At 41.4% G+C, this 14,397-nt stretch overlaps 1 protein-coding gene across 1 annotated transcript in view; it reads left to right on the top strand.

Moving 5' to 3' along the window:
• Nucleotides 1-14,397, top strand: part of DNAH3 (dynein, axonemal, heavy chain 3) — a 249,802-nt gene that overhangs the window by 74,612 nt on the left and 160,793 nt on the right. The window contains exons 27-29 of the mRNA XM_010837413.1: nt 2,407-2,608; nt 4,482-4,574; nt 8,321-8,431. Coding sequence (XP_010835715.1) covers nt 2,407-2,608; nt 4,482-4,574; nt 8,321-8,431 — 406 coding nt within the window. The remainder of the gene's footprint in view (nt 1-2,406; nt 2,609-4,481; nt 4,575-8,320; nt 8,432-14,397) is intronic.

Below are 14,397 nucleotides of genomic sequence, written 5' to 3'. Positions count from 1 at the left end.
TGCCAGGCTACCATCCATAGGGTTGCAAAGAGTTGGACACAACTGAGCGACTAAGCACACAAGCACACACACACATCTATTCCATATTCTTTAGAGGTTTTCCATTCCCCAAGAGACAGCTCTCAGGGGTAATGCATGTCTTCATAGTCACTATTTAGAGTGAGGTTGAATGGACACCAATGGAGCCAGCATAGTCAGACACCCAGTTAGAGGGGTATAGTACTCAAAACCCTGGACTTTGGAGTTAAGCAGACCTCATAACCACGTATGGCTATCCAGCACTTGAAATGTGGCTAGTGTAACTTAGTAAAATTTTAATTTATTTAGTATTAATTTTTTAAAGGTAAATAGCCACATTTGGCTAAGGGCTTCAGTGTTGAATAACACAAATACAGCACATATAGTGAAAAAAACCTTGACTTGGAAGCACAAAACTTTGTTAAGAGGAAACCTCTGAAATATGAGCTTCCAATCATATGCCCACTAATGTTTTTCCTAATAAAAATATGAATAATAGCCAACATTAATACAGTATTTACCATATGCCAGGTCACCACTTTAAATGCCTACACATATTATCTGATTTAGCCCTTACAATAATCCTATGAAGTTGCTAACATTGTTTTTACCCCAGTTTTACAAATGAGGAAACAAAACTTGCTGAAAAGCATAAGACTGGTAAATGGACAGATTCAGGTAGTCTGGATAAGACACTCAGTTATTTAAATTTTCTGAGCTTCATCTTCTCCCTAAGTTAATTAACTACATATACAAAGTATCAGTATTTCTTTGTGTATTTTTATGGAATAAAAGTAAGCACTCTCAGAAAAGACTTGGAAAATGTTCTTGATAGTCACATGTTTTAAATGAATTTTATCTTGAAAATACAGAGTGCTAAATAATATTTTTAGTTTTAAATTATACAAAATACTAATTATTACTCTTATGGCCATTGAGCCTTATTCATTGTCACACATGATGAATTTGTAGAGATCACCTACTTGAATTTCACTTGGGAGTGGGAGAAATTGACATCCTAATTAGACAATGGTTAGTCAACCACCCAACAAATAATTATTGAGTTATTCCTATCCATTCAACCCTCAGTTACAGTGTGTTAATTTGCTTTGCTACATAACAAGCCACCTCCAAACTTAGAAGTGTAAAACAGCAACTGTTTACTGACCTCACAATTCTGTGGGTTGGAAAACTAGGCAGAGCTCAGCTGGGTAGTTTTGGCTTCATCAGGGCTCACTCATGTTGATCGCAGTCAACTGGCAGTCCGTCGCCTCAATCACTTGTCTGGTGGTTAGTTTCCTGTTGGCCAGGGCAGCAAGGATAATTGGGCCAAATGTCTTTCAACCTCCAGAAGGCTAGCCTGGGTTTATTCATATGGTGATGGTTGCAGTGTTCCCAAAAGCAGCAAGAGTTGAAACTTCAAGGCCTCTTGATGTCTAAGCTTGAAACTAGTGCAAATTCATGTCTTCCAAAATCTATTGGCCAAAGCAGGATGCAGAGCCAGCCAAGTTTCAAGAGATGTGAAAACAGACTTCATCTCTTGAACAAAGAAGTTACAAATATCGTGGCCTTTTGTAGATAGTGAAGGACAGAGAAGCCTGGTGTGCTGCAGTCCGTGGGGTTACAAAGGGTTGGACATGACACAGCAACTGAACAGCAATACATACAGCGAAAACTGTCATTATATGATCCTTCCATTACTGAATGTAAAACCTAGTGGTTACTGTAGAGATTTATCCCTAGAACATTTTCTGAAAGTTTGCTGTCCCTGCCCTTAAGGTCTAAGTAAGAGAGTGAAGCTATCTTATTATCTCTGATATAAAACATGATAAAGCCCTCTGCACATAAATAGGCTCGTTATTAATGTGCACTTATTTCCCACCTGTAACATTTTCTGAGAATAAGGAAAGATAAGGAAGTTTTCTTTCCTCCTGCCCAGTAGTTCTCAACACTGCTTGCACATTAGAATCGCAGGGATTTTTAAAAATATAAGATCCCAGATCAGTATTGGAATCTCTGGGCAGTGGAACCTTGGCATTAAAACTTTTTTCCCTAAACTCTGCAGGTGATTCTAAGCTGTAGACAAAGTTAAGAACCACTGCTCTATTTAGATGTCTTTCAACTGATACCAGCTCCTCACACACAGCCATATAAAACCCACATATAGCAGCTTTAATCATTTTTTCTTTTTTTGGCTCTGAGTCAAAACTGTCTCCAGTCTCTATGCCCTAGATGAAAAACGGTGAAGGGGAGTTGGCCTTAGATAAGGCCCTAGAAGTAGCTGGTGTTCACTAGACTGTCATCTGCCTGACGGGGAGTATCACTTCTGTTGGGAACAGAAGCTCTTAGAAGAGATTCCAGTAGCCATCTTGCTTTGCTTTGAAATAGGTTCTTCTTCCTATCAAATGATGAGCTGCTGGAGATATTGTCAGAGACAAAGGACCCTCTCCGGGTGCAGCCACACTTGAAGAAGTGCTTTGAAGGAATTGCCAAGCTGGAGTTTACAGACAGTCTGGAGATTGTGGGCATGATCAGCTCAGAAAAAGAAATCGTTCCATTCAAACAGAAAATCTACCCAGCTCAAGCCAAAGTAATTCCATTTACCCATTTTTGAGTTCTTTTCTTTATAACAGCAAAACAGAGAGAAGCAGATTATATGCTGGTTAAGCATTTAGACTCTGGTTTCAGACTATGTGGAACATTTAGATTCCACAACTTAATTATGGGGTAACTGGGGCTTCCCTGATGGTTCAGCAGGTAAAGAATCTGCCAGCAATACAGGAGACACAGGAAATATGGGTTCGATCCCTGGGTCAGGAAGATCCTCTGGAGGAGGAAATGGCAACCAATCCAGTATTCTTGCCTGAAAAATCCATGGGCAGAGGAGCCTGGTGGCTACAGGCCAATGGGTCGCAGAGTCGGACATGACTGAGAGACTAAGCACACAGCACAGCTGACTTTGGGGAACTAATCTTTCTGGGTCTGCTTGTTCATCTCTAAGATGGAGATTATACTGCAATTCACTTGGCACCCTAAATTTGTGGAAAGATTTCAGTAAGATTTGATATGGAGACAGTAGCAGGAACCAGATCCAAAACAACTAATACTGCTTAAATCCCCATGAGCAGATCTAAATTCAAAGAGATCCAGTCAGATCAATAAACTGTCCAGTAGGGGCAGGTGTTTTTAAAGGTCAATAATACATCATGGATTTAATGCCATTTAACTCACATTTTTAATACATGTGCCCTTATATAACGAGTAAAATGTGAGTTACTTCCACTCTTGCTGAACATGACAGCACTTCACAGTAGAAGTAGACTAGCATTCTTGGCCTTGCTTGGTAGACCATTTTTGCCACCCACACATTTAAGTTTCAGCAACTAGGAATCACACCTTGGAACCAGACACCAGCTAGCTTACAAGCACTTGAGGTCAGCAGGTACAGTTACCTGAAACTCTAACATTGAGTAATATGCTGCACATTCTAATTACCTGTAGAGATTCTAAAAACTCCATTTTCCCTGGTTGCATCCCATACCAATCAAATCAGAATGTCTGGGAGTGGGGTTCAGGAATCCATAACTTTTAAAGAACTCCAGATGATGCCAATGCTCAGCAAAGTTTGAGGACCCCTGGAATAATGCAAGAATTAAAACTGTTCAATTAGAAGTGGACAGTTTATTTTATGAACTTGTAGACTAAAAAAATGTACCACCTAAAAGTTGAGTTCTGTTTTATTCAGCATACATTCTTAGGATGTCAAGTTAGGGAGGCAGCATCTCAAGTAAGCCTGAGAAAACTGCTGGAGGTTGGAGGGGAGCCAGGATATTTAGGAGTTTTGTGACTTCTGAATGTCAAAAGATTATTGTTAATGAAAGAAAACCAGATAGCACAAGTTAAGGAATTTATTGCTTTTCTATATGAGAAGATGCAAGAGTCTGAGCTCACTGAAATCAGTCCTTTGATATCCACCTCAGCTATCTGGGGCCAGTATCCTGTGTTTTCATGTCCTGAATTTCCTCAAGCTGCACCTTTGGGGGCGACTGCAGCTTGTAGGCAGGTATTCTTTGTCTCCTTCCTGAGTTCCTTCAGGGCTCACCTTCAGGGGATACAGGGTGGCTGCAATTGCTGGTGGCTGCAACTTCTTTTATTTACTGACATGACAGGCAATATCTTATTTCTCAATCTGAAGTATAAATGTGTCAGTTGTCTCCTGTGAAGTTGTCTTTCAGAAAATGTGAAAGAAATCTATGTTAAAAAGTCTCTATTGTCCCTTTTTTGAAACATACACTTCTGAGAATACAGAAAATAAGTTTAACCAATAGTTAAAGAATATTGGCTTGAAGGTGTGCAAACCTTTGGCCTCCCTCCAGCCCTTTGCTGAGAGAAAGCTGGCCTCTGCCCATGGTCCCTCCCTCCAGGCTTGGTTAACTGTCCTCTCTGTCTGTTTCAACCTGCAGGGCATGGTGGAAAAATGGCTCCTGCAGGTGGAACAGATGATGCTTGCCAGTATGCAGGAAGTTATTAAACTTGGGATTGAAGCATATGTCCAGGTAAATGAAAACTGGGGTACACATGCCAGGGTGTTGGCACACCAAGAAAAATGTGGGGGCCAAGGTTAAATGGAAGCCCGTCTTCCACTAAAACCCATCCCTCTCCTGATAAATAACACCTGACCCCTCTGTGCCTCTCTTCTTTTTCCATTTAAATCCTGGGGCAGTATATATAGTTCTGAATATGAAAGGTTTACAATTACAAGCAGCCCATACCAGTATATCCTATGAGCCAGAACCCTTTGATTGCTGTGGGCCAGTCCTTTCTGTGAAAATAATTGATGGCAAGAGGTTTATTTAGAGCCTCTTCCTGATTAAGCATCCCCTCCCCTAGGTTTTTCATTTAGCATTGCACATGCCCTGTTTACTTTAAAAAATTGCACAATGTGAAAATTGCAAGGTAAGTTTTATTTGGGGCAACAAGAAGACTGTAGTCTGGGAAATGGCACTTCAGACACCTCTGAGAAATTGCTCCATAGAGGTAGGGGGCAGGTCAGTATACATGTAATTTTGGTGAAAGGGGAATACATGCAATCAAGCACATATTTTTTCAGGTTTCTGCTAGTCACAAGGAGCACTCATCACCATGAAGGGTATTGGTGCTTTTCTAGATGGAAGGAGATATAAGAATTGAGCTGATAAAAATGGCTCCTGAAAAATGTCTATCTGAAGACCCGTGCTGCAAGTTTTTCTCAGAGCACAGAGTGCCTCATTTCTGCTCTCCACCCTGAATTCCTTTTAGGGGATGCTGAAAATCAGCAGCTGCAGCAGCACATGATTTAATCCGTATAGAGGTAGATGGCAAGTGGCAATTTGTAGATGACACTCCAAAGGGCACAACTCATTTAGCTCCCAAAGCTTTAGGTGACTTGTATAACAGAAGGCTTAAGGGAAAAGAACCTGTCACAATTACTCCTAAGTTTACTGTTGGCAGACTAGATCTTTCAGTTCAGTTCAGGTGCTCAGTCGTGTCCAACTCTTTACGATCCCATGGACTGCAGCATGCCAGTCATCACCAACTCCTGGAGCTTGCTCAAACTCATGTCTATTGAGTTGGTGATGCCATCCAACCATCTCACCCTCTGTTGTCCCCTTCTCCTTCCTTCAATCTTTCCCAGTATCAGGGTCTTTTCCAGTGAGTCAGTTCTTCATGTCAGATGGCCGAAGTGTTGGAGCTTCAGCTTCAGCATCAGTCCTTCCAATGAATATTTAGGAGTGATTTTCTTTAGGATTTAGTGGTTTGATCTCCTTGCAGTCCAAGGGACTCTCAAGAGTCTTCTCTAACAGCACAGTTCAAAAGCATCAGTTCTTCAGCGCTCAGCTTTCTTTATGGTTCAACTTTCATATCCATACATGACTACTGGAAAGCCATAGCTTTGACTAGACAGACCTTAGTTGGCAAAGTAATGTCTCTGCTTTTTAAATTGCTGTCTAGGTTGGTCATAACTCTTCTTCCAAGGAGCCTTCCATCAGGAAGCTTCCATAAGCCTCTTATCCTTATCCATCAAAGGGCAGACAGGATGAAAACTACAACCACATAAAACTAATCAAACAAATCACATGGACCACAGCCTTGTCTAACTCAGTGAAACTATGAGCCATGCCATGTAGGGCCAAGATGGATGGGTCACAGTGGAGAGTTCTGACAAAGCATGGTCCACTGGAGAAGGAAATGGTAAACCACTTCAGTATTCTTGCCTTGAGAACCCCATGAACCCTTATGGCAGAAAGCGAAGAAGAACTAAAAGAGCCTCTTGATGAAAGTGACAGAGGAGAGTGAGAAATTTGACTAGATCTTTAGTCTCCTCTATTTTAAGTGTTTCTAACTTTGAGGCCCCACCCCTACCCCCAGGACTTTTTCCATTAAAGAAGGAATATCCAATTAACACCTTCCCACTGATGTACCCAGGACTGATGCTGTTGCCTCTCTCCGTAGTATTTGTACTGTAAATGAAAAACCAAGTCCTTTGTCCCCCGATACATTATAAATAAAAAGTTAAAGAAAAATGGCTACCTGCATGAAGTTATTTCATGCAGTTGCATCTATAGCCAGACAAGCTTTTTCTGTAAAGGGCCAGATGGCAAATGATTTTCACTCTGCAGGCAATATACACCAATCACAACTATTTATCCTTGCCTTTGTAGTGCAAAAGCATGCTTAGATGATAGGTTCAACAATGGCCTGACTGTGTTACAACCTAACTTCAGACATGGCTCTCAAGCCATAATTTGCCTTCTATGGATAATTTCTATCTATGTACAGAGAAGTTTAAAAAAGTTAGGGGGTGTCATGGCTATAAAAATTGTGGAGCAGTATTGCAATATTATGTAGCTATCAAAAAGAGTAGTTATATAAATACTTTCTGAACAACACCTTGCTTATAACTGTGTAAAATCCCTAGATGGGAGCATTAAAAAAAAAAAGAGTTATTGATTGAAAAAAATGCACAACATTGAAAACAGCTCCATTACCATAGTCCTTTATGTCTCAGCATAGGAAAAAAACTCAGCAAGAAGCAAAGTGATAGGTAAAAAGTGATTTATTAGAAGAAGATGCTTGTGAGGCTTACAAGTGGGCAGGCAAGAGGATACCATGCCCCAAGAACCTACGGGGCTACAGTTTCATAATCAAAGAAAAAGTGGGTAAAGGAAGAACTTCTTTGTCTTTCTCAAGTAGACATTGTGCTTCCATCATGAGCTCCTCCTTCAAGTTGGGCAGGGGAGTTTTCTTGTCCCTACATGACCAAGCTAGCTCCACAGATAATTGTTTTTCATGCATGCAGAGAGCATGTCCTAGGGGTTGTTAACGTACTGAGTTCACTGGGAAAGATGTGGCTCTCATGCCCCCATTGTTTTATTGTTTTGGGGCACGTCTTATGCTTCTGTTGCATGGTTTTGTTGCTAAACAAGCTGCTTGGTCTTGTAGTTAAGCAAACCTGCTTTCTTGCATAGTCATTAACTTACAGGGGTCTCCTATATTTATTCTACTTACAATCCTCTAGTAAGATTAACTATTTAATCACCTACTTTGTCCCTGTACCCTATCCCTGTTACTGTGAAAGTTGTGAGCTGAGTTTTATTTGGGGCAAAATGAAGACTATAGCCAGGAGACAGCATTTCAGATACATCTGAGAAACTGCTCCAAAGAGGTAAAGGAAGGAAGGTCAGTGTATATATGATTTTGGTGAAGGGGGAGTATGCGCAATCAAGCACATATTATTTATAGAAGGTTTTTTCTAGTCTCAAGAAGGTTACTGCTAATCACAAGAAGCAGATACCACCATGAAGGATTTTAGTGTTTTTCTAGATAAGAGGATTTGCAAGAATTGGGCTCATAAAATCATCTCCTGGAAATATCTATCTGAAGACCTGTTCTGCAAGTTTTTCCCAGAGCATAGAGTAACTTATTCCTGATCTCCACCCTGAACTCCTTTCAGAGGGGTGTTGAAGGTCAGCAGCTGCCACAGCTCATAATTAATCCTTGTAGGTGTAGATAGCAAGTGCCAATTTGTAGGTGATGGAATTAATGAAATTGTTGGTGAGGATCTTTTTATTTTTTATAAAATTCAGGGAGGAAGACATAAATCAATAATCCCAGAAATGTTAAGACTTGTATGTAGGCTTTGAGGCTGGGGATGACTTTTGTTTTTGTTGAGGGGATAAGATTGTGGTGGATATTTTAGGAAGTCAGTTTAAATCACACAAGATGAACTGACCCTGCAAACTGCCCTCCTGCACTTTCCCAGGTCCCCCGTAATCAGTGGGTCTTGCAATGGCCTGGCCAGGTGGTTATCTGTGTCTCCTCCATCTTTTGGACCCAGGAGGTTTCCCAAGCCCTGATTGAAAAGACCCTACCGGTAAGTGAGCCTGTCATGAAGCTTATAGAGGAGATTTAAGCTAGATTATGATTTGAATGACATATAATTAGAGCGCCATTTTTCTAAAGGAAACATAAATAGCCCCATGGTGTCACAGAAGTCAGGGTTTGCTTCAGGATACATGTTTGGAATTAGGACTGTCCTCAAGTTCTGTAGTGCAGAAACTCTCACACTTGTTCCTAGATAGAAATTCTAGGCTAAAGGATCTTAACTTTTATCAGCCTTTCCTTCCAAGTTGCCAGCCTGACAGAATTTCTACCAACAGAGACCTCTTCATCTTTTTCCTGTGCCGAGAAGCCACCTGGTCCTGTTTTCTTCTCTTCTTTCTCCACCATATCCCTTTTCACCACCCCCAGTCCAACACTCACCCACCTCTAGCTTTTTCTTCAGCTTTCTCTTGAAACCATGAATACTCAGGTCCTGCTAATCTTCAGATACAGACACATATTTCCCCTTAACTCTGCCACTAATGCCTATACTTGAGAGTTCAGGACCTAAATGGACTTGAGTTCAACTTCTGACACCTTTACCTGTTAGCTATGTGACCGTGAGCAAGTTACCTAACCTGAGTCTCAGTCTCCTTGTCTATAAAATGAAAAGAATCATACCACCACACCTTACTACTGTGCGGGGTTAAATGAGATGCTGGTAAGTTATTCAGTATCAAGATCATAGGCTATAAACCCCACAGGGAAAAGGCCATGTCTGGTTTGCTCATTATTATATCTCAGGGGGTTATTGCAGTGCTAAGAAGTTGCTTGATAAATATTTTTTGACTGAGTAAATGGTAACTCCATTCCCAACATTTTCACCACGGTGTAATTTTCTATGATTATCGCATCAGATCTGCTGTTATTCCCCCTATATATGATTATCTGGGAGCCAGAATATATTTTAATTTGCTATATTTTGCTTTATACATTAAAATTAGAGCATTAGTATTTGATCAAGTTGCAATTTTTGGCAAGGGAAGCAGCTTCACAGAGATCATGGGGAGATCGAGGCAGGAGCAGGGTAGTAACCAGCGCCCCAAGTTCCCAGCAGGATGGGGCAGGAGGCCAAGAAGCACTGCACACTCCCTTCCGGGCAGCCAGACTTGCTGAGTCTGGATAATAATGCCGAGGAACTGGAGAGGAGGAAAGGAGGGGCCAGAGCTCAGTCAGCAGAAGGCCATGCAGGCAGCAGATTGTCCCCAGGTTGGCCAGCAGCAGAAGCAAGGCCAGGGAGCCCTCCACTCCTGGGCATCCTCCAGCCTTGGCTCCAGCCTTCTGTAGACCCCCTTCCTAGCAACTCCAGCAGGGCCTTTGCCTTGACCACTGGCTGCACGTTGACTGACACCAGATTGCCAGTGAAGGTTTACACACTCCATGAGGACCAGCAGTGGGACAGCCAGGGCACCAGGCGTGTCATCCAGCTACAGGGAGTGGCTGAAGGCATGTCCTTGCTAGTCAAGGCCTGATAAAATGTGGTACCTTGCAGAAAGGAATGGCAAACCGTTTCAGTATTCTTGGCTTGAGAACCCCATGAACAAAATGAGAAAGCAAAAAGATGACACTGAAAGATAAGCACCACCCTCCCAAGTCAGTAGGTGTCCAATATGCTACTAGGGAAGAGTGGAAAAACAACTCCATAAAGAAGGAAGAGGCTGGGCCAAAGTAGAAATTTTATTCAATTGTGGATGTGTCTGGGGATGAAAGTAATGTCCCATGCTATAAAGAAAAATATTGCATAGGAAGCTGGAATGTTAGGTCCATGAATCAAGGTAAAGTGGATTTTGTCAAGCGGGAGACGGCAAGAGTGAACATCAATATTTTAGGAATCAGTGAACTAAAATGGATGGGAATGGGTGAATTTAATTCCGATGACCATTATATCTACTACTATGGGAAAGAATTCCTTAGAAGAAATGGAGTACCCCTCATAGTCAACAAAAGAGTCCAAAATGCAGTATTTGGATGCAGTCTCAAAAATGACAGAATGATCTCAGTTCATTTCCAACAAACTATTTAACATTATAGTAATGCAAGTTTATGCACCAACCACTGATGCCAAAGAAGCTAAGTTAAAACGTTCTATGAAGACCTACAAGACTAACACCAAAAAAAAAAAAAAAGATGTCCTTTCATCACAGGGGCCTGGAATGCAAAAGTAGGAAGTCAAGAGATACCTGGACTAACAGGCAAATTTGGCCTTGGAGTACAAAATGAAGCAGTGCAAAGCTAACAGAGTTTTGCCAAGAGAACACACTGGTCATAGCAAACACTCTCTTCCAACAACACAAGAGATGACTCTACACATGGATATCACCAGATGGTCAATACTGAAATCAGATTGATTATATTCTTTGCAGCTGAAGATGGAGAAGCTCTATATAGTTAGCAAAAACATGACCAGGAGCTAACTGTGGCTTGGATCATGAACTCCTTATTGCCAAATTCAGACTTAAATTGAAGAAAGTAGGGAAAACCACTAGCCATTCGAGTATAACCCTTACAGTTATACAGTGGAGGTGACAAATAGATCAAGGGATTAGTTCTGGCAGACATAGTGCCTGAAGAACTATGGATGGAGGTTCATAACATTGTATAGGAGGCGGTGACCAAAATCATCCCCAAGAAAAAGAAATGCAAAAAGGCAAAATAGTTGTCTGAGAAGGACTTACAAATAGCTGAGAAAAGAAGAGAAGTGAAAGGCAAAGGAGAAAAGGAAAGATACAGAGTTCTAGAGAATAGCAAGGAGAGATAAGAAAGCCTTCTTAAGTAAACAATGAAAAGAAATAGAGGAAAGCAATAGAATGGGAAAGACTAAAGATCTCCTTAAGAATATTGGAGATACCAAGGGAAAATTTCATGCAAAGATGGGCACAATAAAGAACAGAAAGAGCAAGGACCTAACAGAAGGAGAAGAGATTAAGAAGAAGTGGCAAGAATACACAGAACTGTACAAAAAAAGATTTTAATGACTCAGATAATCACAGTGGTATGGCCACTCAAGTAGAGCCAGACATTTTGGAGTGTGAATTCAAGTGGGCCTTGGGAAGCGTTAGTACGAACAAAGCTAGTGGAGGTGATGGAATTCTAGCTGAGCTAGTTCAAATCCTAAAAGATAATGCTGTTGAAGTGCTGCACTCAATATGCCAGCAAATTTGGAAAACTCAGCAGTGACCACAGGACTGAAAAAGGTCAGTTTTTGTTAAAATCCAAAAGAAAGGTGATGCCAAAGAATGTTCAAATTACTGTACAGTTGCACTCATTTCACATACTAGTAGGATTATGTGCCAAATCCTTCAAGCTAGACTTCAGCAGTACATGAAGTGAGAACTTCCTGATGTACAAGCAGGGTTTTAAAAAGGCAGAGGAACCAGAGATGAAATTGCCAACATCTGCTGGATCATATAAATAAGCAATGCAATTCCAAAAGCAATATCTACTTCTGCTTCATCAATTATGCTAAAGCTTTTGACTGTGTGGATCACAACAAACTGTGGGAAACTCTTAGAGAGATGGGAATACCAGGCCACTTTACCTATCTCCTGAGAAACCTGTGTGCAGGTCAGGAAGCAACACTTAAAACAGGACATGGGACAATGAACTGGTTCAAAATTGAGAAAGGAGTATGTCAAGGCTGTATATTGTCACCCTGTGTAGTTAACTTATATGCAGAGTACATCATATGAAATCCCTGGCTAGATGACTGGAGTCTAGCTGGAATCAAGATTTCTGGGAGAAATATCATCAGCCCTCAGATATGCAGCTACTACTTTAACAGCAGAAAGTGAATAGGAACTAAAGAGCCTCTTGATGAAGGTGAAAGACTAGAGTGAAAAAGCTGGCTTAAAACGCAACATTCAAAAAACTAAGATCATGACATCTAGCCCTTCTCTTCATGGCAAATAGATGGAGAAAAAATGGAAACAGTGACAAACATTATTTTGGGGGGCTCCAAAATCACTGCAGACAGTGACTATAGTCATGAAATTAAAAGATGCTTGCTCCTTGGAAGTAAAGCTATGGCAAATTAGACATAGACAGCATATTAAAAAGCAGAGACATCACTTTGCCAGCAAAGGTCTGCATATCAAAGCTATGATTTTTCCAGTAGTCATGTACGGATGTGAGAGTTGGACCATAAAGAAGACTGAGCACCAAAGAATTGATGCTTTCAAATTGTGGTGTTGGAGAAGACTCTTGAAAGTCTGTTGAACTGCAAGGAGATCAAACCAGTCAACCCTGAAGGAAATTAACCCTGAATATTCATTTGAAGAACTGATGCTGAGGCTGAAACTCCAGTACTTTGGCCACCTAATGCAAAGAGCTAACTCATTGGAAAAGACCCTGATGCTGGGAAAGATTGAGGGCAGGAGGAGAAGGGGGTGACAGAGGATAAGATGGTTGGATGGCATCACTGACTCAATGGACGTGAGTTTGAGCAAACTCTGGGAGATAGTGAAGGACAGGGAAGCCTGCTGTGCTGCAGTCCACAGGGTCGCAAAGAGTTGGACATGACTGAGTGACTGAACAACAAGCAGCTGCACTTTTTACAGATTTATTGTTCATAATTCCTAATAGATGTGTTGTAGTTTACACTTGAAAACTGCTTTCATGTACATTATTTGAAACCTTAGAAACACTAAAAATTCTGACTTTTGCAACTGCATTTGTGTGCTACAATTTCCTACCTGTAAAGAATAGAATGCTTCGCATCACACATTCAAGCTCTGGAGTACCATGCATGCTGAATGATGTGCCTTGGCATCCTAAAGTTGTTGGTACAGAATTTCTATCCATCCATCTATCACTGACCTATTGTTCATTTAACAAATATTTGTTGGATATCTGCAACTGGAACTTTGCTAGGGAAAGGGAATTAGTAGTGAATCAAACAGTCATTGTCCTTGACATGAATTTACAGTCAAGTGAGAAAGATTTTTTTAAAGGTTCCTTTATCAAGCTGTGATAAGGAAAGTACAGGGATCCAGAAATCATGGAAAGGAAGGAGAAAACTAAAAGTAAGAGAGGGTAAGATGTCCCAGAAAAACAGGGTCTAAGAGGAGACATAAAATATAAATAGGGAGTAGTCAAGCACAGATCAGGAGGAAGAGCGTGAGAGAGAGAGAGACCAAAATGTGCAAAAATCAGACAACGAGAAGCACGGTGCATTCCAGCAACTAAAGGCAATCTGACCAGAATTGCTGTGTAATGTGTGTGGTTAAGAGAGATGTGGAGAACAGTTCTGTCCCCAGTGGCTTGCAGACATACCAAGGGCACCAGGGATGCATCAAAAAGCCAATTAGGGGACTTCCCTAGTGGTCCAGTGGCTAAGACTCTATGCCTCCAATGCAGGAGGCGCAGGTTTGAGCCCTGGTTAGGGACCTAGATCTCTCCTGCTGCAACTAAAGATCCCACGTACTGCAATGAAAGTACCCACATGCTTCAACTAAGACTTTGTGAAGCCAAACAAATAAATAAATATTTTTTAAAGACTTTTTTTATGCTATGTGTTAAGGATATTCTTGGAGAAGGCAATGGCACCCCACTCCAGTACTCTTGCCTGGAAAATCCCAAGGACGGAGGAGCCTGGTAGGCTGCAGTCCATGGGGCCGCTGAGAGTCAGACACGACTGAGCGACTTCACTTTCACTTTTCACTTTCATGCATTGGAGAAGGAAATGGCAACCCACTCCAGTGTTCTTGCCTGGAGAATCCCAGGGACGGGGGAGCCTGGTGGGCTGCCGTCTATGGGGTCGCACAGAATCGGACACGACTGAAGTGACTTAGCATAGCATAGCAAGGATATTATAATTAATAATAATAACCACCACTATTTACTGGACACTTTATTCATACCAGACATTGTGCCAAGTTCTTTACATTTGTTGTTGTTCAGTTGCTAAGTCCTGTCCAACTCTTTGTGACCCCATGGAATGCAGCACGCCAGGCTCCCCTG

Source organism: Bison bison, unplaced genomic scaffold, assembly GCF_000754665.1.
Source record: "Bison bison bison isolate TAMUID 2011002044 unplaced genomic scaffold, Bison_UMD1.0 scf7180017864072, whole genome shotgun sequence".
Classification (NCBI taxonomy): Eukaryota; Metazoa; Chordata; class Mammalia; order Artiodactyla; family Bovidae; genus Bison; species Bison bison.
Note: the sequence above shows the minus strand (reverse complement) of the source record. Positions and strands in the feature narration are given on the sequence as shown.